This window comes from Zosterops lateralis (assembly GCF_965231275.1).
Source record: "Zosterops lateralis genome assembly, chromosome: 1".
NCBI lineage: Eukaryota > Metazoa > Chordata > Aves > Passeriformes > Zosteropidae > Zosterops > Zosterops lateralis.
This window is the reverse complement of record NC_139762.1, coordinates 96,669,068-96,691,357: the sequence shown is the minus strand read 5'-3', so window position 1 is coordinate 96,691,357 and position 22,290 is coordinate 96,669,068. Positions and strand designations below refer to the sequence as shown.

Sequence of the window (22,290 nt, the reverse complement as noted above, 5' to 3'; positions counted from 1 at the left end):
CAGCCGCGAAGGCACCGCCGGGCGGAGCGGAGGGAGCGGAGCGGGGTCGGGCGTGGGGCGGCGGAGCGGGGCCGGGCAGGGCAGGGCAGGGCAGGGCAGGGCAGGGCAGGGCAGCCAGGGGCCGGCGGAGGAGCGCAGCGGGAGGAGCGCGGCGGCTGGCGCTGCCTGGATGCCAGAAGCGCCTCTGGAGGCGGCGGCCGGCGGCACCCGGGAGGGCCCGGGAGAGGAGGAGGAGGAGGAGGAAGCGACGGCGGCAGCGGCAGAGGAGGAGGACTCGGAGGACTCGGGGCGCGGAGCGGAGGAAGCCGGCAGCGCTTGCCATGGCCTCCAACTTTAACGATATAGTCAAGCAGGGCTACGTAAAAATCCGCAGCAGGAAGCTGGGGGTGAGTTCTTTCTCCCTTCGCCGGCCCTGCCCGGGGTGGGGACGAGGCGCCGGCTGTCGCTCGGTCTGGGGGGCGGCGGTGCCCCGGCCGGGGCCGCCAGCGAGGGGCGCGGCCGCTGCTGCTGGTGCTGCTGGGGCTGGGGCTGGGGCTGCTGGTGCCGCTGGTACCGGGGCTGCCGTTGGTGCCGCCGCTGCTGGGGCCGCTGGTGCCGCTGGTGCTGCTGGTGGTGCTCCTGCCGCCGCTGGTGCCGCCGGTGCCGCTGGCGGTGCCCGCACTTGGCTCCCCGCTCCGGGGAGGTCGGTGGGGATGCGCTGCCATTGCGCTCGCAGAGAGCCCGCTGCTCCCCTCTCCAGGAAGGCGCCGCTGCTCCCTCCTATCCCAGCGATGGCCCGCCGGGGTCAGTGGCCGCGGGGAGCTGCCCAGGCCGGGGCGGACACTCCCCTCTGGCCGTCCCTGCGCTCCCTTCCCTCGCCCTGGTGCCTCCGGCGGGGGCTCGGCTGGGGAGGGGAAGGCTCAGGCAGGAGGTGTAAACTTTGTGCACCCGTTCTCCCTCCGTCCCTCCCGTTTCGGAGAGGGATGTTTTGGATCAGGGCAGGGTCAGAAAACACTGCCGGTACCGGAGTACCAGAGGGACAGAGGAGAGCGGGCGTGCAGCTGTGATGGTGCTCTGCCCTGGGGCAGGGCATGGGCCATGGGAGCCCGCAGAGCACCGGGGGTGGACAGGGAGGCCACGGGGCGACAGCCTCATGAGCCTAAAGGCGGATGCAGAGGCTGTCAGCGATAAAAACCAGGGGCAGTCTCATAAGTGAGGTGGCTGTTGGCAGTGGCCCCGGGATGCTGCTCAGCGACACCGTGTGCGCTACAGACTGGCCAGGGGCGCTTCCCTCAAGGGGTGCAGCAAACCTTGAAAAGGCAGTGAAGTTGGAGATGAGTGTGTGCGGAGGTCAGGATTTTCTAAACTTCAGTCGGTCCCGGGAATCATCGGTTTGGGCTGTCTCCTGCCCCTTGTGAGAGAACAGGAATCCTTGCTTGCACAGCTACGGATGTTGCCAGTAATCCCAAAAGGTCCAAGTGCCTGTTGGCCGGAGTCTGGGAGGAGGTTTGAGGTTCTTTGTGTTCACTCTTCCAGTTTTTCTTCAGGTGTGCGAAAAAGTGCAGGGTCTCTACCAGCTCTCCCTTCCAGGGAGGTGGTCCCTGCTTCCCCTGAAACCTGACAGCAGGGACCGTGTGAAATCTGCCCTCCTCCAAGTCGTGCTCTGGGAGCTTATCGCAGTGCTAATATTTATCTCCTCCTCCCCCTCTCTCCCTTCCCCCCAGATACTGTGCATTGCTTGCAGACACAGTGTGCAGGATGGTGGGACACTAATCATAAACTGACCTTTGGAGCACTTTGGTGGCTTGGCAAGGCTGTTAATTCCAAAAGAGCATAGGAAAGTTTGGTCCAACCCTTAATAGCCTCAACTACAAATGTTTGAGAGATGGTGTAAATCCAAAGAAAATGGATGCTCTTATTAATGATTTTGCAACCCCAGAGTCACTCTGTGCATCAGTCAAGCATTAATCTTATCTGAAGAAGCAATTTCTAAGCCTTAGTTTGTTTCTGGCAGTCCTCTGCTTAACCTTTGCTCATCAGTTTTTCCCGTGCTCAGCAGTGTTATTGGATTGGCCCAACACAAAGCAGAGAGACGATGGTATCCCGTCACCTTGATGCTAGTAGTTGGAAGCAGAGTTAATCCATTTGGTTTGCAAATCTGGATTCGAAGCCTTCTCAAGTGTCCTTTAAGTGTGAAATTATGTATATGCAAATACTTTTATATACCTATGTCAATGGCCTATGTGCAACAAATGTAGGGTTCATATCACACTAATCTTGGATGACACTTGCTGACCTGTGTAAAAGAAATTGCGAAGAGTGATATTTCATTGCAGAATATCTTGTGTAGCTTGAATATTTTGTTTTGAAGATGTTAGTCTGATTTTTTTTTAAGGGAGACACATAAAACTTTCTTTTGCATGGATATTTTCCATGGTCGCAATGATTATCATAACTCTACACTAAGCAGAAGGGAAATAGTTCATACGGTGTCTGTGGGGGATTTTCTCCTACTGGTGTGTGAGGGTGACAATTCAGACTATACAGCCTCAGGCAGGTGGTAGTATAAGCTTAAATATGACATATGGAAATGCACATCTGAATAAATCTATTCAATACAATTTAAAAGGGATTATATTTTATAGAAAATAGCATCAAAATTCAAATTAGTGTGATGGTTGAAAGGTATGAATATGTGTGTATATATCCATAGCTAATTGGATTCTTGCGACTGAATATCTAAATTAATGCATTTTTTATTCACCAAGTGAAACGTTAAAGGTTTGTCTTTTTTTCCTCTATGTCTGTCTCCAAGTCCAAACCTTAATGACTTACACTGGAGCCTTCATAATGTAGGTGAATACATAAGTTTTCAGGGATATAAATGTCTGCTAGCAGATGAATATTTTTAACCTCCAAAAATACTGGAATGAGGGAAGAGAGCTATGGGTTCTGGAAACTAAGGCTAAGATAATTTTTAAATATGGCAATAGAATTTTATCTCTTGCTAGCTATGTTTCATTCTTGTACACTGGAAGTTACTGGGGTAGGTTTTTTTGGTCATAATAGTCTACATTCTTTGAATATTTCAAAGTCTCCTGAAAAGCAGATTGATTAAAACTTGGAGAGCTGAGGTGTCTAATACTAATTTTAGTGCTAGACTTGGGCAATAAAACTAATTCTAACCTTTAGGCTGGTAGCCAATTTGTTATGGAAATTCTTCCAATTCAGCTTTTATTCTGTTTTGTTTTGTGACTGAAGGAGCCTTGGCTAGGAGTCAAATGGAAGATACTTCTACAGTATATTTTCATTTCATTGAAAAAAACCCACAACAACAAGATTTCATTTGGGGAGAACTTTCTGGTAGAATTTACTTTTTCAAGAATTTAATTTACAAAAACCCAAGTAGTAAATCTTCATCTAATTGTAAAATAGAAATCTTTATGATTTTTTTAAACACAAGATAATGTTTACTTCTGATGTTTTATACATATACCTTGCTTTAAGTACTTGTTACCCGGTCTGCCTACTCCCCACATATCTTCAAATTCTATTCATAGTATTCATGAATTCAGGACTTGAGCTGTTTTCCCATCAGTAATTGATTCTATTCAGAAAAGTGATTTGAAGACAAAAATGATACCTAAATCTTGATGGAAATACGTGGCAAGAAGAACTGCCAAAGAGAATTTGTCCTTACTTTTTTGTTTAGTGATACTTGATCATCAACTTTTATTTTGCCTGCTTTTCACTGTAATCCTTAAGTGCTTGTTTACAGCAATTCATTAAGAAGTAAATTGAATGGTATATTCTTCTGACATTCCAGTAGTTTCAAGTAGATCTCGTTGTTCTGATACCTTTACGGTGTTAAAGCTGTTTTTGTTTTAAGGTTGGATAGTCAGCTGGGGAGCTTTACCAGCCTCTCTGTTTTTGTATTCTGACTCTGGGAATGTCGTGGTTTCTGCCGTGGAGATATCAGACCATGAAGAGACATACAGCTATTCTGACCACTTAGCCCGTCTCCTTGCTTTTGTTAGGCATGAACTGTACGTTAAACTTTTCTCTGGTGCCTCAAAATGTCAGATATATGTTAAAAGGGGCTATGTAGTAGGCAAGCTCATGTGTATGTGTCACATCTTCATCAAGGTATCACGGTGTCTTTGAAACTTAGGAACTGTAGTCATTGGGGATGACTGTAATTAAAACCTCTTTATAAAATCTGTTTCCCTGCAGCCTAAATATGCCTTTCTTTTTAATGCCCTGGCATTCCTGCATTGTTTGATATTTTGCTTTTCTCTAATACTACATAAAGGAAATACTCATTCTTGCAGCCATTACATTTGACCTGTGTGACCCTTCTTTGAAATAAATTTGATTGTAATGTGGTGTGCTGTTCAGATCAGAATAGGTCATTTGTGTAGTGTGGAACAGGACTGTGCTGCCTTTGTTCTTTTGGAATCTTTCATACTTGTGTCACATTAAAATTCATATGACACAATTTTGTACTGCACTGGCTGCGCTTATAGGCTGAAACTTTCTTGTAGCAGATTGGAATCCCTTTGTTGCCTCCTAATAAACTAAGCTGTGAGGATTTCATGCCTTGCTGAAGTGCTGTTTCTTAGGAAAAAAAACAACAACAACAACAATTTGATGTCACATTAGGAAGTCTAATTAAAAATGAACATTGTGTCAATTTGATAGTCTTGTTTTGACCCATATCAACCTTCGAAGTCATAAGCTTATTGTTTGTTTGTTTTTGGCTTTTTTTTACCATGCCTCAGCCAGAGAATGAAAGAATCCTATCTCTTGAAAATTTTCACTCCATTTGTTAATAATGACTAATTTTTCCATGTTTCCACATGCTAAGTGGAATTATTTTCTGGGTGCTTCAGTTTACACTCTAATACACCTATCTGAAGAGAAAATTGTACCTGCCAGTCAGTCTTGATTGAGTAATAAATAGTAGGTTACTCTTAGTCACCAAATTAGAAGTTTTACCATATAACCTCCCCCTATTTTTAACCATACTTTGAGATCATTACAGGTACCTTTTCTGTAAGTGAACACAGTGTTTCTCCTTCTGCAGTTAACCCCATCTTCAATCAATCAGGACTAACAATGCTATGAATACAAACCACTGATTGCAGCGTGGTTCCTCTTGAAATGATGCAGCATGTGTCTACAAAATTCTAACATTCAATTGATATTGTGTGTATATTTGGGGTGAAGAAAGCAAAGAGACCTGCAAAATTTCTTGGGTTTGACATTACATTGATTGATCGCACTGGCTCTGCAAGTGGGTCATGATGAATACAGAGGGCAAAGTAAAGGTTCTTCTATTTCTTTGAGTTGCCACAGAATATAGTAAGAAAGAAACAAACACATGAAAAAGTACAGGCAAGTAGTTCACCTGGAATGGATATCCTTTCCATATATTATTTTATATTATTGTCTATGGGAAAAGTGCTCAGCCTGACTGTAAGCACTGGGATCACCTTTTATATAACTGCATCCTGACCGCTGATATAAACCGTGACTTATGTCTTGGAGTATGAAAATAATTTGAATGAAACTGAAAAACCTTAATTCCTATTTATAATAAATTAATTTTAATTTTGTAAAGCTCTAGATGGACAGGATTTAGATTGCAGATTCCTTCCTCGTAAAGGAATTTCACGATAGTTCAAGGCAACCTGAGATATGGAATTAAAAGGTTTCACCGTAATCCATTAAAGAAGCTAGTCGCATTCTCTACTTAATACTGAAAGTATCATTTAAAATACCAATAATTACTGCTTTCAATCTTCTTGCTACAGTTATCTGAATGGATTTGAAGAATTAAAAGGAAAAATACATGGATTTCCAATTCGGTCATTATGGAAAGAGCAATCATCTTGAGCTTCTGACCAGTTTTTATTGATTAAGCATATTGTACAGGATATTGAAAGAAATACCTCGCGGTCACGGTAAACAAGGAAAAAGAGTGACCCACAACTTTTTATGCTAATGTTTGTGTTAAAGCAACTTGTAACTCAGGCTTGTGGTAAGCATTTTGAAGTTGCTGTGCTTCCCAGTTATTTTCTTGATGTGCTTTTCCACCTCTTAATTCCCAAGAGGTGTGATAGCCAAAGGTCTAGTAATTTTGTAATGGATGGCACTTACTTAGAGTCAGATAGTTCTCTTTTGTAGATAGCATATCACATCCATGTTATCAATGGATTATAGATGCTTCTATTTTTACTCATCTGTAATACCATTAGCCTCAGTGAGATTACACTTTGGCTACGTGAAGATTACACAAAGAAGTGTTTGTACAGACTCTCTCTCTTTCACTTGCATATTGTGAGATGGTAAAATCTTATTGAGAATTTATTGTGTCTTCTGTAAGGCCTTCTGTTTTTTTCATTGAGGAGTCTGTCATTTTTGTCCTATAATGGACATTAAAACCTGATGAAAAGACCCAGCAAAAAGACCCTGAAGTTGTTTTGAGGAACCCATTAAGTTTGGTGGCTTTGGTTCAGTGTCCATGTGGGAACATTAGCCACATGCATAGAACATGAATTTCCTTGTTATAAAATGCTTTTCAAATCCTACTCAAAGGAATTGTCCTTTGTGAAATTGGTAATTATGGAAGGAACATGCTCTATGAGTCCTTGAAATATACAAAGAATTATTAATGTAATTCCAGTAGTGAGTTTTCTCCCTACTTTTTAGAAATAATCTCTCTTTGAATCATTCATTCAGATTTTTGCAAGCAGTGCAAAATGCTTTATAGCTGTTGCCTGGCAACAACATATTCAGGCAACAGCATATGTGAGTCAGTTGCTAGTTATATGTTTATATATGTGGCTGTGTATAGAGCATATATTCTGGATAGATACTAATGAGACATTTTTAAAAAAGCATGCTATGAAATGCTCTTTTTAAAAAAATAATAAAATTCAAATAAAGGTTTTGGGCTCTACATTTCCCTGGAAAGTTTGTCTTTTGTTTTAGGTTATGTGAAAGATCAGCTAGCTGAACAGCTTTTCAGAAATGTCATGATGTAGTTAATATACTTCCATTCAGTCTGAGCGAGCAGTGTAAAATATTCTCTTTGTTGAAGGCAAGCAGTATTTTATATGTATGGATGCTAAATTATATCCCTCACTGTTCTTTAAATTAATAATGTGTTATTGAACCAAAATGTGGGTGTTTTACTGTATACTGAAGCCTTTCATAGATGTTATATTTGAAATAATAATTGTGAATATTACACTGCAATTTTTGTTTTTAATCTTTGCAACTTGCAGTGCAACTCTAAGATTCAAAATGATGGTGGTGTATTACTGTAATGAATCATAGTTTGGTTGAATTTTTTTTTTCCAGAAAAAATGCAGACTTCAACTCTAAATACTATGAAATTTCTTGAAGAAAATACAGAAAAACAAGGAAACCTTTTTCTACTGTGGAAGAAGTTTTTATGTAGCAGGACAAAATTACAAACTTATAAAAAAGATTTTAGTGAGAGCAAAATGTATGCAGTAACTATCTTGACACTGGTGCACATAAATGCTTACTTTCGAATAATGTTGTTTTTAGTATTCAGAAAACATGTTCACACATCATGTCTGAGGGAAAAATCTGTGTGATTGATAAATACAGCTCGTAAACCACTCTATCTGAAAACTTTGTACAAATCAAGAGAGTTCCAAACAGTGAGATTTGTAGCTGGCATCAGAATTGAATCTACTGTCTTCAGGAGTACTCTTACTGACAAGGATAGGGTAGCGTAGTTTTCTTGGAAAGAATTTTGAAAATGAATGTTAATTTTGAAATCTATTTTAAAATTAAGGAGAAAAAAAAAAAAGCATCTGTAGGGTAGTAATGAAATATGCTTCTTTTCAAAAGTGATCTCCACTACAAAATGAGTCTTCCAGATTTCTGATGCTTTTTAACAATTACAACATGTGAAACATGGCATTGCTGTCATACTGAGAGGTTACAAGCCCATGCAAATGGAGCCTCACAGGAATTACTGTTCACTTAAGATGCACATAAATTAGGAAGATAATTAAGGGAAGTGTGTAAATCTTTTAAAAGATTGATCTTCTTTCTCTCTGTTGTTCAGTTGCCAAAATGTCCCTCATCATCTCGGGCTTATCTGGGCTGAACTTTGGAAAGGTTGTATTCATTAACACGTCAGTGAGGAATTAGAAGCGCCCAGCATTGGCTAGACCTGGAGAAAAAAGTTGCACTGTGTCTGTTGGAGGAAGGGCTCTTTGACATATTTCCCCTACCTGTTCATTGCAAGAAGAATTAATAGCAAAGTGTAATATCGAAAGGCTGTCACCACTGTAGAACCAAATTACTGCCATCTTTAGGAAAGAAGCCCTTGATACTTCCAATACTCTTTGTTTGTTTGTCCTGGATTTTTTCTTTATTTGAGACAGTCTTACTCTAAGGTACCCTGCCCTCAAAGTGAACTGTACATTCTTGTTCCTAAGGCAAACAGTTTTTTTCCTGCTAAGAGAAAAGAGTGCACACAGTCTTACAAAATAAGAATACAAGATTTTTCTGAATGAGTGTTAATAATTATTGGTTTTGTACAGTGCCTAAAAAGAAGAGGAAGCTTCATTTTAACTGAAGTTGGTATGTTCAATTATTAATTGCTAGATTAGTATGAAAATAACAAGGTGTATGATGTGTATAATATATATAAAATAGTATGACAAACACCCTAACAGCAAAGGGTGGAGGTTAATTTTTCATAGCTGTAGCAAGGTTATTAAAATAAAAGATATTTTACTGAGTTTTATTTTCTGTGGTTCTAGAATGAATTCTAGAGCTCTTTGCACTGTTGATGAAATAACCTCTTTTGAGAAGACAAAAATCTATGTATTGACATGTTGGACTAAATATTAGAAAAGTTAAAGTTTAGTTTTTTGCAGAGATGTAATTTGTAATCTTGAGCACTTTGATTCATTCCAGCCTTATTCTCAATTATACTAAGCCCACTGTACACTACATGAATTAAATCTAAAGCTGTGTTGAGGCCCCTTATACCAGCATAGGGAATGCTTTTAGTGTAAATAAGAAACAGGCTTTTTGAGCTTAACATTTCTGTTTGTAAAATTAGTATAATCTCTTTTTACTCGTGATTGCTTTATTTTGTCTGTTTTGACTATAAACTCGTGTTCAGTTCTCCTGTAGAATGGGTAGGTTGGCTCACACTGACTGCAGTCAAAATATTATTAGGTGCTACAACTCTGTAGAAAACACTGGAATAATTCATATTTTGTTTTTAGTAGTTGAATTTCATAACCGTGGAATGGCTGAGATTGAAAGAGACCTCTGGAGGCCACCTGATCCAACCTCTCTCTCAGGCAGGGTTACTGTCTATTTGATGTTCTGTGAAGACTTTTGGTTGAAAAGAAACTTTTGGTTGTGTTTAATTGAATTCTTCTATGGGATTTTTAAACTTTTTTTTTAAAGTCAGAATTTCTTATGTAATTTGTTTTAGATTTTTGTAAATAAGGAAGGAAAATATTTTGCATTTTCCATCCAGATCTTACTGATAGAAATGATTCCTCAGTTTTCAGTTTTCTTCTTAGAAACAAATGTCAGGAATAAGAATGCGAGAAGTCTGAAGCCGATAACTTTGACAGGCCTTATGTCTCTTTTGCCCTGAGACAAAATCTAAAGTCCTGGAGATTTTCACTTTTCAAAGTAGATATTGAAATGTTTAAGGTAGAATTGTTCACATCTTACTTGGCAGAACAATCCTGAAAACTGAATATGGTGCATGAGACAATTTCATAACTGCTTGGATTGCTGGTCTGCAGTTGTGGGTGTAAATTTCTGACCTCAGCCATGCAGAAAAGCTGTGTTTGTCAAATATATGGCACACAAAGTAACAACCTTATTTTAAAGCAGGGCAAAGGGTTAAAGATATTATAGCAACATCTTTTTCCTTTCCTAGTACTATGTATCACTGGTCAGATTTTGAGAAGGCATTAGTTGTCTCATCTCCAAATTTTATAAAAGGCATATTCTTCCACAAAAAAGTTGGAAACCCCTTGTTCTGTAGGCTTATGTGAAGTGTTCTGCTGAGCAATGCTAATACTTAGCCTTAAGTTCTATGTTTTTTAACCATAACATCTTGGAGCCCAGCATAGGGAACATGTATTTGCAGGGTCTTATAGAGGAAAGTCTGTGGGACTTTGTGCAGGTTATAGGGTGAATCAGCTGAGTCTCCTTGCAGAGCCTAGAGATAACAAAGTGCATTGTTTCTTGGGGAGTTCTACCTACACAATATGTGCAATAAAAGAGCACTATAGAATCATTTATTGAGAGGAAATATATGAAAGATTACAAAAAGAAAGAGAAAAATTGAATTATGGTTTGCCATATAGTAGAATTATTAGTAATAGTAGTAATACTAGTGTGAATGTTTCCAGAAGATTTGTAGCAATCAACATTGTCAGGATTCTGGTTTGCCTGCAACAAAAAAAAAGTGGGGTTTTTCTGCAAAAAAAAAGAATAATTTTGAGATCACTGAATAATTGGTAACTTCTTCAGTGTGTCATATCTCAGAGAAAAAGATTGAAGATGTGCTGGGTAGCCTTTGCTAATAAGAATGTTGGTTGCACCTTTTCAATTATCAACACACTTAGGTGGTAATGTATTTAATGAAGCCGAGTTTCCTCATCATGTTCTATTTTTCTAATTATTGAATAATCTGGATGTCTGGGGTTTTTTTTGATAATGAAAATTCTAACGTAGAACCATCCAAAAGAAGACTAAGAGAAAGGACATACTACTTTTGGCTTTAAGTGTGAGCATGTAGATGAATTAGATCATGTGTGTCAGTGTAAATAATAGTTACCTTGATTAGATCTCAGTGCTCAGTGTAGGCCCATCTTTAATTTCTTCTGACGAGTTGCAAGATCAAACATTTTTACAAGGAAAGCTGTGCAACCGACAAAAAATTTCTCAGCACTAAATCTGCATTTGCACATAAATTTTAGCTGGTGAGAATTAGTGAAATTTTAGATTTTTAAAAAGCACAGCGAAAAAATCTGAGATCTGTCTTCCCTGATGGAGCAGAATCTCTGACAGCTGTTATTCCCAATAATGATGTGTGATATAGTAAATAGATAAATAATAAAAAATGTAGCAGAAGGAATAAGGAGCAAAAGAAAGGAAGCAGTCTGCTGTAGTCTGATGTTGTTGCAGAAAAACAAGAATGGAATTATTTTTATGGTCCCAGTGGTCTTAATAAAGAAGAACACTGCAGTTTTTTAAAGGTAAAGTAGATACATTAATGCAAAAGCTCTATTTCTAGAATATAAACTATTACACATTATAGGACTTGTCCAAGACCCAGGGACCAAATGGAATATTGCAGAGTCACAGCCATTTCAGAAGGTTCATGTTTTTTTGAAGAATTAAGTCTGAATGCCTGTAGTGTATCATTAGAGATGACTCTTTTCAGACACTTCCTAATCATTTGGGATGAAGATAATCCTTATAAATCGTGAAAGGGAACTGTAACTAATGGTAACAGCTTAGCAGCTGGCAGAGAACATTGGCTAAACTATCAGAATTAGGAATCTGAGGTACGTTGAAAATGGAAACCTCACAGTGAGATGTAAAGAGGAATCTGTGGAGCAGCCATGGAATAGATTTACATGAGATTTATGGACAGTGTGAGAAAAATTTATACTGGTAGACCTCATAGTGTATTTATTTGAGGATAAATGTTGCTCTAGCAGCTTTTATACAATAATATACCTACAGTGTTTAGATGTATTGCTTTGGGATTTTTTGAACTGAAGGAGAAACCAGGAAAGTAAATGCTACTTGTAAATATTTTTGACATTGTTTTGACATGATTATAACATAATGCAGTGTGTGTCCCAAGAGGACCAGAGGTTAAATATGTTTCAAAATTATTTTGGAGGTGTATTTTCCATAATTCTTGATGTCAGAAAATAATTTTTGCCTGGATTTTTTTCTCTCTTCTCTGAAATGGAAAATCAGTGTCTTCTGCTGTGTTTCTGTATAATATTATTTTATGGTTTACAGTAATTTAGCTTAAAAAAAGAATATTCAGAGTGAATCTGTCCTGTGCTGCAATCTAAACAAAATTGAATTTAAAGCTAGTGAGATGATGCCTCTTATTCAATTCTTCAAAACCTTTTCTTTCTTCCACCCCTGATTTCCTGACACATTTCCTAGACCAGCATAACAAGCTGATCTTCTGATAGCAAAACTAGCAGGTTTTATTTCTGTAATTTGGAAGTTACTAGAAAGAATATATACCCAGTCTTATTTAAACAAACAATGCTTACTTGCTTTACTTTTACTGATTAAAAGGTACTGAACTAATGGGCCAAATATCTGCTTGTGGGTAGAAAAGCATTTTAAGGAATACAGTCTCCTTCTGGACGTGCCAGGCTTTTAAGTTTAGGAAAATGTAGAAAGTTGTAAATGACATTGATTTTGTTGAGCTGAGCTAACCTGCAGTGGTGGCACAGCAGCGCAGTTGCTGGTGCTCAGGGCTGAGCCGAATGCACAGTAGATGAAATGAGTTAAACAGGAGATCTGAAATGGGAAATGCTGCTACCAACCCTTTGAAGTCAACTTTAGAGAGCTATAAAACAAAGCATAGCTGACTGCATAGCCGTTAAGATGATCGTGACTGAAATAGTGAAAATGGAAGCTCAACTAGCAATGCATAATTGCCAAGAGATTCTTGATTTTTGTCACTGGTGTTTGTTCATTAAGTTAGGCTGGCAGTGAATTTATAAACAAATACAGAGGAAAGACCTTAAATCTGCCCTTGATTGTGCAAGTATCTCTGAAATTGTGGGTGTTTGCAGGTATCACATGCCAGCCATAAGAATCACCATAGCAGTGCTTTGACCAAGTTTCATTTGGTCAGTCCTTTGTTGCAGCAGTTTAATAAAATTCTATCAATCCCAGCAAATGCTACTAAAACCTAAGCCAGGCAGAGCAGTTCCTCATCTTCAAAATTCTTTTTCTAGGTAGGCAGGTAGTTTTAGGACGGCATCCCATGTAAATGGGATTTGTTCAGATTTCATGCCTCAGCTTTTCTTCAGAATCAAGAGGGTTAAAAAACTTAATTTCTGAACCTCAAAACTGAAATTCTCGTGTAATATTTTGTCCTCAGGACCAGATGCCTTAGGTGTAGGCCTTTAATCCCTGTGCCCTAGTTACAGCAATTAAGGTTCATGAAATATAAATTTTGTTACATATGCATCTTAGTTTCTTCTTTTTTCTTTAGTTTCAAAATCAGTCTGAAATATTAATGATCATATTAAATGGACTCTTATATGAATTGCTGTTAATATTGCATTCTAGTTATCCTATCAGATGCAGTGAACGACATTTTCTAACATTTAGACTTAAATGCACGTTCTCTTGCTGAAGGAAATCTTGACTTTAATAACACAGTTTCACGTAGGTCTGCCTCTTTATCTGCATTTAAGTAAAAAAGTTGCTGAAGGTATGCAGCACTTTGGAAAAGCACAGCTTATAATTGTTCATGATTCCTAGTGCTGCAGTGCAAATTAATCATTGTTGAACTGTGTTAGGGAGAATAGAAATGCTTAACAGCATTGTGGTCCCTGCCTGATAGAGCTTCTGCTCCAACATCTGAGATGTTAAACCTATCCTTCAAAATCCCTGGGTATTTTTTTTTCACTGAAAGATTTCTCTCAACCTAAATCTATCATCCATTTCTGCCATCCTGTCTATGCAAATGGATTTCTGAAGCTTGATGATTATAACAGTTCTTTTCTCCTCCCCCACCGATGAAGAAATGGTCACTCATGTGAGTGAAGTCCCCATCAGGGCACTTTTTTTTGGGATCAGGGAACACACTGATAAGGAATGAGGGTATGGAGGTGGAAAAACAATTTCATTTAGATGGTTCAATAAAAGAAGTGCTGTCTGCATAGCAACAGGTATAGCCATGTTAGATTATATTTCACTTACAGAGATAGTAGTCCCTTTGGTATAGATATGAAAGCTCTCAAATGAAAAATTCACAGCCTTCTGGGGGGTTTGTTTTTGTTTTTGAAGGCAGAGGCGTATGTCACTGTAAAACAACTATATGTACTTTAATGTGGCCAGAAAAGAGGCACTTAGCTGTTCCACTGCAAAAAGAATGAGTTAATAAACCCAGCACACAATCTGTCTCTGCTGTAGCTCTTGGCACACAGCAGCTCTAATTGGTGGAAGCTATTGAGGCCTTAATTGCTGATTTTGCAGTACTGCCATGTTTACTGATAAGGTTTAATGCAAGCTAAAATTTGTTAACTAGAGAGAAACAGTCATGGTTGCATGAAGAGTGTGAGGACAAACAGCAGGCTCTTCTGAAGCACCAAATGACGATGAGGTATTTCAGCGCGTGGCATCGTTCGATTTCTCCTTTGAGACTACTGCAAGGCCTTTCTTTGAGCAGAAGAGCAAGAAAAACTTTGTGTCATGCAGCTAGTGCTGAAATAAGCCTATAGTTGAAGTGATAGTGTTCACCTCCCTGATTTACATGATGTTGCTCTGTGCTGAATGGATGGAGGACCATTATATTTAAATATTAAGACCTTCAATTCTTGAACTGAGATCTCCTCACATTTTAAACATTATTATTACACTGTAATACAATAGCCTTTTGAGCTACTAACCTGCTGTTTCATTTCTGAACTATTAAGTTAAAAATCATTGTTACTTGTATTTGAGTTTATGTAGTAGTAATAAAAATACCAAGTAATGATGTTATATGGCTGTTTATGTCCAAAAAGCTAAAAGGGAAAATAAATGGAAATGTGTTTTGTTCTTAACATAACACTCTGGAAGTTCCATCATTTTGTGTCTTAGCATGTTTTTCGTATACTGCATGCATAGCTTAGAGCAGAGGGAAATGTAAGATGCTAGCTGAGTGAAAAACAGATGCTACTGTGAGCTCCAAATGACTTTTTTCTTCATGTTTGAAGAATGTTACAGTGTTCAAAGAGATTTTGTGCTTGCATATGATTAAGATCTATTTAATTTCGTTATTGGACATACTGTATCTAGAGTATATTCTCCAAGCATCTCATACAGTTCATAAAATGTGCATCTACATGTGTATAAAAGAGCAAATAGTTGAAATACCTTAACACAGTGCTTTAATTCAATATTTATTAATGTTCAGAAGATGAGTAATATCATGTTCATCAAGTGTACTGAGAAAACTAATAATAATTAGCATTATATTTTTTTTCTGCAGCCTAAATGAAAATTATGTCAAACATACATTAATTATCATTGTAAATTTTCTCTACTCCTTAGACCAATTTTGTTTCAAACAATATTCGGTTAAGTAAGTTGTAACTCCATGTGGATCTATGACAGCATAAAATATTAAAACTTGTATTACATGGTATTTTAGATACATAACAGGGCAGCTTTACAGACAAGTGATTGGTTTTGAGTGTCCTCAGGGCTCTGCACTTCTGTTGCAGTCCTTGTTGTTCAGTAATTTTAGTCTTGAAAAGCTGATAGACAAAACAACCCTATCATCAGTGAGGCCATGGTTAAAACTTATCTGTGTAGATGTGAGAGGCACTCCCAAGTCCAAGTCAACAAGAGCCGTATCTTTCTGCCTTTAAAAATCTTGGGGGTTTGCAAGTCTGGCTAACAAGAATGACCTTCTTGCCAGGCTGTTTGGCAGATCTGTGTGAGTATCCATGAAATGGGTAGCACTTTGTCCTTTAAGCAATCTGATTCAGAAGCTACTAATGTAGTAGATTAGACAGAGATAGTAATTCCGATATTCTGTGTAAATAGCAAATCAAAGTTATGAGACATAAAGTTTGTAGTTTAATGCACATTAAAATTATGGTAATGCAGATTATTATTTGCTTTATATTCTACAATATTAATTCCACAATTTGGTCTGTTATTAGGCTTTACCTGTCCAGAACTTTTATTTGCTTTACCAGAAGTAAATAAATTTCAAATAGAAAATACTGCCTTTGTCAGTAATTATATGATATATGATATATATTTGCCTAATCTGAAATCAGGGGTGAGATAAATAGTTTGTTATTATTCTTTTCCTCTCTGTAATCAGTAGAGGGCTCTACCAAGCTAGTCAGGTTCTGGTCATGGTAGTTGCATTTGATTGAGGATATTTGAGTGATTTGAGTAAGTAGTTAAGATGTTGGCAGCTGCTGAAGGAGGTTCTTGATAGCTTGCTTTTTTTAAATTTTTATTATTATTATTATTTTTCCCCATGAAATTAGGAAGAAAGCTCATGAATAGCACATACAAAGTACATATTTCAGGTGCTAATTGCACTTAAGTGCTTCACTCCTGTGATTGACAAAGTCATATCCTGGGGCATCCTGTACTCATTTACTTTGTATATATGTTTCAGCAAAATACCTTAGACTAAAGAGAATTTCCTACTCTAAAACACAGCGGACTAAATAGTTTCATTTGAATATAATAATAATTATAATAATAAAATGTTTGGAAACAATGGAACAATTGAAAATTTCATGCCTCTATTCCAGTTGGACTCCTTAATTCCTTTAAAACATTTTCCTGTGAGTTCTTTTCCAGTATATTCTTTTATTCGCTGTTGTCATTTGTACAAGGCAAACAGAATGAATAACAACTTATATTCTTTTCTGTCACATCTGGTTCTAGGGCAGATATCTGATCTGATTTAAGCAAATAGAAGTTCTACTACTCCAAGAAAATTTCTCCCAACTTTCTGTGGACAAAGGCATGCAATCCAGGAAGAAAAAAAAAAAAAAAAAAAAAAAAAGAAAAAAAAAAAAAAGAGAGAGAGAGAAAGAAAAAAGGCCTGAAATGAAGGAACAGTTTGTTTCCATAGTTGCATTTTCCCCTTACAACTCTTTGATGCATCATAAATGTAGCAAGCTTGGCTATTAACTTGATTCACTCTCTTTCACAACACAATGTTGCTGCTCTGGAGAGAGATTTCAGACAGTGCTGGACCAGCAGAAAATAGACATGGTGGAACAGAAGTAAGCTGTTGGAATGAGCAAATGAAGGAAACTTTAGAAACAGTCAATATAATGTATGAAAAACATTTTCTAAATGAGGAATAAAGGAATATAAGTTGTTTAGCTAAGACTGCAGCTTATAGTTTTTAGCATTGTTACACTTGTTATAATGGGACTTTTGGCCCACAGTACTTGGTAGTCTTGTATAGACGGGATTTGGTTCCAGGAGAAAAGTTTCTACCTGGTTCCTTACCATGGGGCTCTTTTAACTGGACATTAATATAATGGCATGAACTAACACAATTATATATAAGCTGCACACATGTTGCAATATCAGTCATTAAATTTTAGATGTTTGGCTAGATGTGACTTTTGAATTTACTTTCTTGCAACTGCACTGGTTAATAATGTTTTATTGAGGTAACTGGGAAATAAACCCGGTAAAATTTCAGGCACTTGACTGGCCACATTTGAAAACATAGCTAAATACATAATGTCAAATATCATTTTCAAAGAAGATAAAGCAAGCCTGGGATCATCCAGTTCAGTGATGCTAATCATATATAGTCGGGATAAACATGAAAGGGAAAGATTAGGAAAGATAGGTTCATGTTGTAGTTCCAGGCTTCAGTTGGTCCTTTACTACTTACATTAAGGCAATTCAACAGTCATCTATGATGAATAATAGAAAATAAGCAGCTAAAATTTGTGTTTTACTCTCTCAAACTCTCTGAACCTTTTTCTTTTACGCATCTGCTGCCAGTGCTGTTGAGTCAGCAGCTTATTTCAATTCCAGTAATCAAAACTCTGAAAAATTTCCTTCCTGCTTTTGTTTGCCCCACAAAAGCAGCTTCTATCAACATAATCTCCTTTCATTTTATAGAATTACAGAATCATCAAGGTTGGGAAAGACCTACAAGACCATCAGGTCCAGCCTTTCACTGAACACCACAATGTGAGCTAACCCATAGCAGCTAGTGCCATGTCCAGTCGGTTCTTTAACACTCCCAGGAATGGCAACTCTGCTACTTCCCTGCACCACCCATTCCAGTGCTTGACAAACCTTTCTGTGAAGAAATTCTTCCTGTGTCCCACCTAAACCTTTCCTGGCACAGCTTGAGGTCATGTCCCCTTGCCCTGTCCCTACTTACCTCTGTTCTTCACCCTTTCCCCTGGTGGAAATCTACTTGTATGTCTGCAAGGGTTTAATTTCTGTCCAAGGTCACAGGACTTTGGACTTACCAAGTTTTACTGGCAGCTGGAAAAATTACATTTGGCAGCATGACTGTTTTCTTTGGAGCTCAATGAATGCCAGAAAACTGCTCAAGCTTTGCTCTTGGCTAATACCTTCTTTACTGGAGGCCTTGAAAACTGCAGGCAATTAAGATAATGCTTCTCTTGGTTTCATCTCTGCAAACAGCTATCATACTACCTCTTTGTCAGTGTTGTAAATTCCCTTTTTTCTTATTAGAAGTAGTAGTTGAGGTGGTGCAAAGATCGCAAACAGTATTGCTTAGGACATCTTTTATTCAGAAAACCAGTGTGGCTGTGTATTGTCTACCCAGTAGGGGACTGTGCAGATGTGCCTGGAGGGGCTTCTAGATATCTGTTGAGGAGGAGCTTCAGGGGGTGTTCACTTACCAGGTCTGCAAATGATGCCAACAGCCTTTGTCTGTGTGTATCAGAAACTGCTTTCTTGGGTGGCATAAGCTGTGCAGCATCTTGCTGATGTTTGTGCCCATGGCCTTGTCCTTCTAACAAGTGGTCAGCATCATGAGTGTAGCAGCTCTTGCAGTCTCAGTGGGATAGTTAGTCTCCAGAGTTTATCAGTCCTTGGGGTACTTAAATTTGCTGCTGTTTCAGCAGTGTTAGAGTCCAAACGTGTTTCCTTTGTTTGGACAGTTTTTGCTAACTACTTTCTCCATTCAAACTTTTAATAGCCTTGATGGTGCCAGGAAGTCACATGGCTTGATTTGCTGCTGTGTGATTCCTGTCTCATCAATGATGAGAGTAATCTTTTTCAAGCTCTGTGTTCATATTTCACACTCCCTTTTCTGCCTGTCATCTTGGTAATAATCATCAGTATTAGATTAAATCTGAATAAGGAGCTTCCAGCAAGTGGAACTGATGCAGAACTTAAGTGAGTGAGAAGACAACCCATGCAGAGTGAAAGAATGCCAAGGCCTTTATTTTTAAAGTGCAGTAACATGTGATAAGAATAACAGTCTTATTTATGGAATTGAGAATCAGTGTCCTCTCATGTAGCTAATGTGGCTGCTCAGCAAAATTCACTCTTTTTCTTTTTTTTCTTTTTTTTTTTTTTTTTTGATTGTGTGTTTATGTAATGATGCTACACTGATGGAAAAGGAAGCAGGAGGTTGATTGAACACAACATTAAAAGCCCAGCTTGTTTTGAGAAGGTTTGTAAATGCAGATTTCCTCAAAACATACACTATTTTTTACACCAGTTCAAACACTGTGTAAGTCTGTTTATCTTTGTAGTCCTCCCTCTTAAGCTGCTAGACAGATTTCATGATACCTTAATTTAGGGTGAATTAGTGGAATATTTCTCTTTACTAGTGACATTGTTGGAAAAGTTGTTGCATAACTGAACATGTGTTTACACTACTGAATATAAAAGTAATTTTATCCTTTTACCTTGTAGTCTGTGGCCTTTCATACCTAAATGAAATGCTGATTTATTAAATTAATACTTCTTTCAATTGTTTTATGTAATTTCTAACAAAAGCAGAAATAATTGTAGTAATTAAAGGACAATGTTTGACATTTACGACTCCTTGTTGCAGTTGAGTTAAACAAAAATAATAATTTCTTGTTGCAAAAATAAACAAAAGGGAAATTACCTGTATGATTAATTAGAAAGAGTTGTTATCTGACATTTTTGTCTGAACTCTAAAGTTACTTACTATAATAGCTATGCATCTAGATTGTGAAAGAGATGACAAAGGAGCAAGAATCAAGTAAAGGAATATATTTAATGTCACCAAAATTAATTTTGACAAATTGTTGAATGCCATTTAATTCATTTGAAGAATTCTCTGCAACTCTGTGTAGAAGGCCGTGCATAAGCCACATAATGAGAACTTCACCTATCTAAAGCATTTCTCAATTGTCAGTCAGTGAATAGCAAGGTATCATACTGATTTGAAGTTATTATAATATGTACTATGACAGAAGCTTCTACCTCCATGCTTGTCTCTGTAGTATTTCTCAGGATTTCTATTGAGAGGTCACCTCTGGAATGACAGGAATGACAGTATTGGTAGCTTAGAGTCAGATCCCAGTATAAAAGGAAAATCTTGGTTTTAGTCTGTGGGATTTTAAGCTATTTTTATCCTACATAAGATAGGATTTTCCTTCCTTGTGTTATGTGATCTTTAATCTTCCCATCAAAATGGGAACATGTGTGGTTATCTTCTCACAGAAACCTGAATCTAAGAATTTACAGAATAACACTGTGAGAAATTGAATTATCTGGGTTTAAGACTGACTGAAATATGTTAATATGTGCTGCACACTTGTAGGCCTGGATCCAATATTTTCCTGCATTTACTTGAGTAGTGTTGAGACCTCAGGCATTTCCTGGCTTTTAGATAAACCAGCTTCACAATTTTATGTCTGAAAGGCCTTTGAGCAATTTCTATGCAGTATTGGCCTGCAACTCTCCTTTATTATCAATGCTTTAAATTCTTAGAAGACAAGTGCTCCTGAAATCTGTCTCTCATGTATGCAATTGTTTTGTGGGTATATTCCTTGAAGCTTATGAAATGACACATTACAATCTTATGTCAGTCTCTGGTTTTAGATGCCGTTTCTGGTTCCATATACTATTTCACTATCCTTTTCTTATACATACATCAGTGTAACACACTGAAATTAAAGGAGAGCTGACTTCAGTATGTATCCAAGCACATAGGTAGCAAAGCACTGGGTGGACAAAGTACCTTTCATTTTACATATGATGTAATAACAAGGTTGACTCTCAATGTAGAATTTCAGGCCACTGTTAGGGATCCTGCAGAAACCATACAGGAAAGGATAGAGGTTGTTCTTCCTGTATAGTGGATTTGGTGACCATGAGGCTGAATGAAGAATTTTACAGAGTATAACTAAAAGTCTTCCTGGTTTGAGAGAGCTTGTCCATCCCTTCTTTCCAGACCCTGGTAGATATTTAAAGGTCTTACAGCAGTGGCATTCAAAGACTACTTGCACAAATGGTTATGCTGGAAAATGTTTTACATGTTGGTAATATGTGTTATGTGTAATGCAGTGTGGCTCAGTGGCAAGTCATTCAGTAAATAACCTCTTTGTGTGTCTATATCTTAGAAACTTTGCCTTAGCACTGAGCAGGTTGTCCTGTGAGAATGGCAGACAGATGGGGAAAGGCCCATTTTTGGGAAGCGTTTTTGTCTGTGTTTGTTGGTGCACCATCACTGTCATAAAACGGTTGTGTGCATCATTTCACGTTCCCACGTACCTGAGATCCAGGAGTGATGCCCATTCTCCTCATGGCACCGGGCTGTGAATTGGGCAGGGAGGTCTGTGCTGAGGGGCCAATGGATGCTGGATGTCATGGTGTGTTTATCTGCCAGACATAATTCCTAAGCATGTGCATGTCATGTTTCAAATAACTGGCAATCCTCTGCACTGCTTTCAACAAGGGTGGCTGAGCCTAGACATACAAAGCTGTTAAGACTTTGTGTTCTTTTGGGTTAAATCTCACTCTTTCCTCACATTTTTCAAGAGGAACTAACCCAAATCCTAAGATCTATAGGATGTGTTTGCTCAGAATCTTTTAAAACCTGTTTTTATGGAAAAAGCACAGCTGTATGAAACTAGTTTTCAAGTGTTGCAACTCTTTTCCTTCCTTCACACCCATAATGAAGTGCCCTGCCATTTCCTGAGACTTTTAGAGCAGAGAAACCAATTTGTATAATATAAATTGGTTTCATTTTGTGATGTCTTGTTACTATTCGATAACAAGATTAAAATAATTTAGCACCTATTTTTAGCTTGGTTAGCATTCATAGGGCTGTTTTAATCAACCTGACTTCAGAAAGATTCCATTATGTTAAGCTTATCCCTGGCTGCAGATGAAATAATTCTGGATTAATGTCATCAAGGTGTGCTTTGAAGGTGGGAGAGTAGGCCTTACGTTGATAGCAACTGTATTAATAGCGGAACCTATAATTTTTCTTGCAAAAATGAGAGAAATTTTTCTTTGATTATGCATTCACACAAGACTGAATCTTTTTTTAGCATG

General features: G+C 38.2%; 1 protein-coding gene across 1 annotated transcript in view; it reads left to right on the top strand.

The window, feature by feature from the left end:
* Positions 1-282: 282 nt before the first annotated feature.
* Positions 283-22,290, top strand: part of DOK6 (docking protein 6) — a gene marked incomplete at its 3' end in the record, with an annotated part of 238,553 nt that continues 216,545 nt past the window's right edge. Inside the window, exon 1 of the mRNA XM_083869871.1 lies at positions 283-386. Coding sequence (XP_083725997.1) covers positions 321-386 — 66 coding nt within the window. The 5' untranslated portion in view covers positions 283-320. The remainder of the gene's footprint in view (positions 387-22,290) is intronic.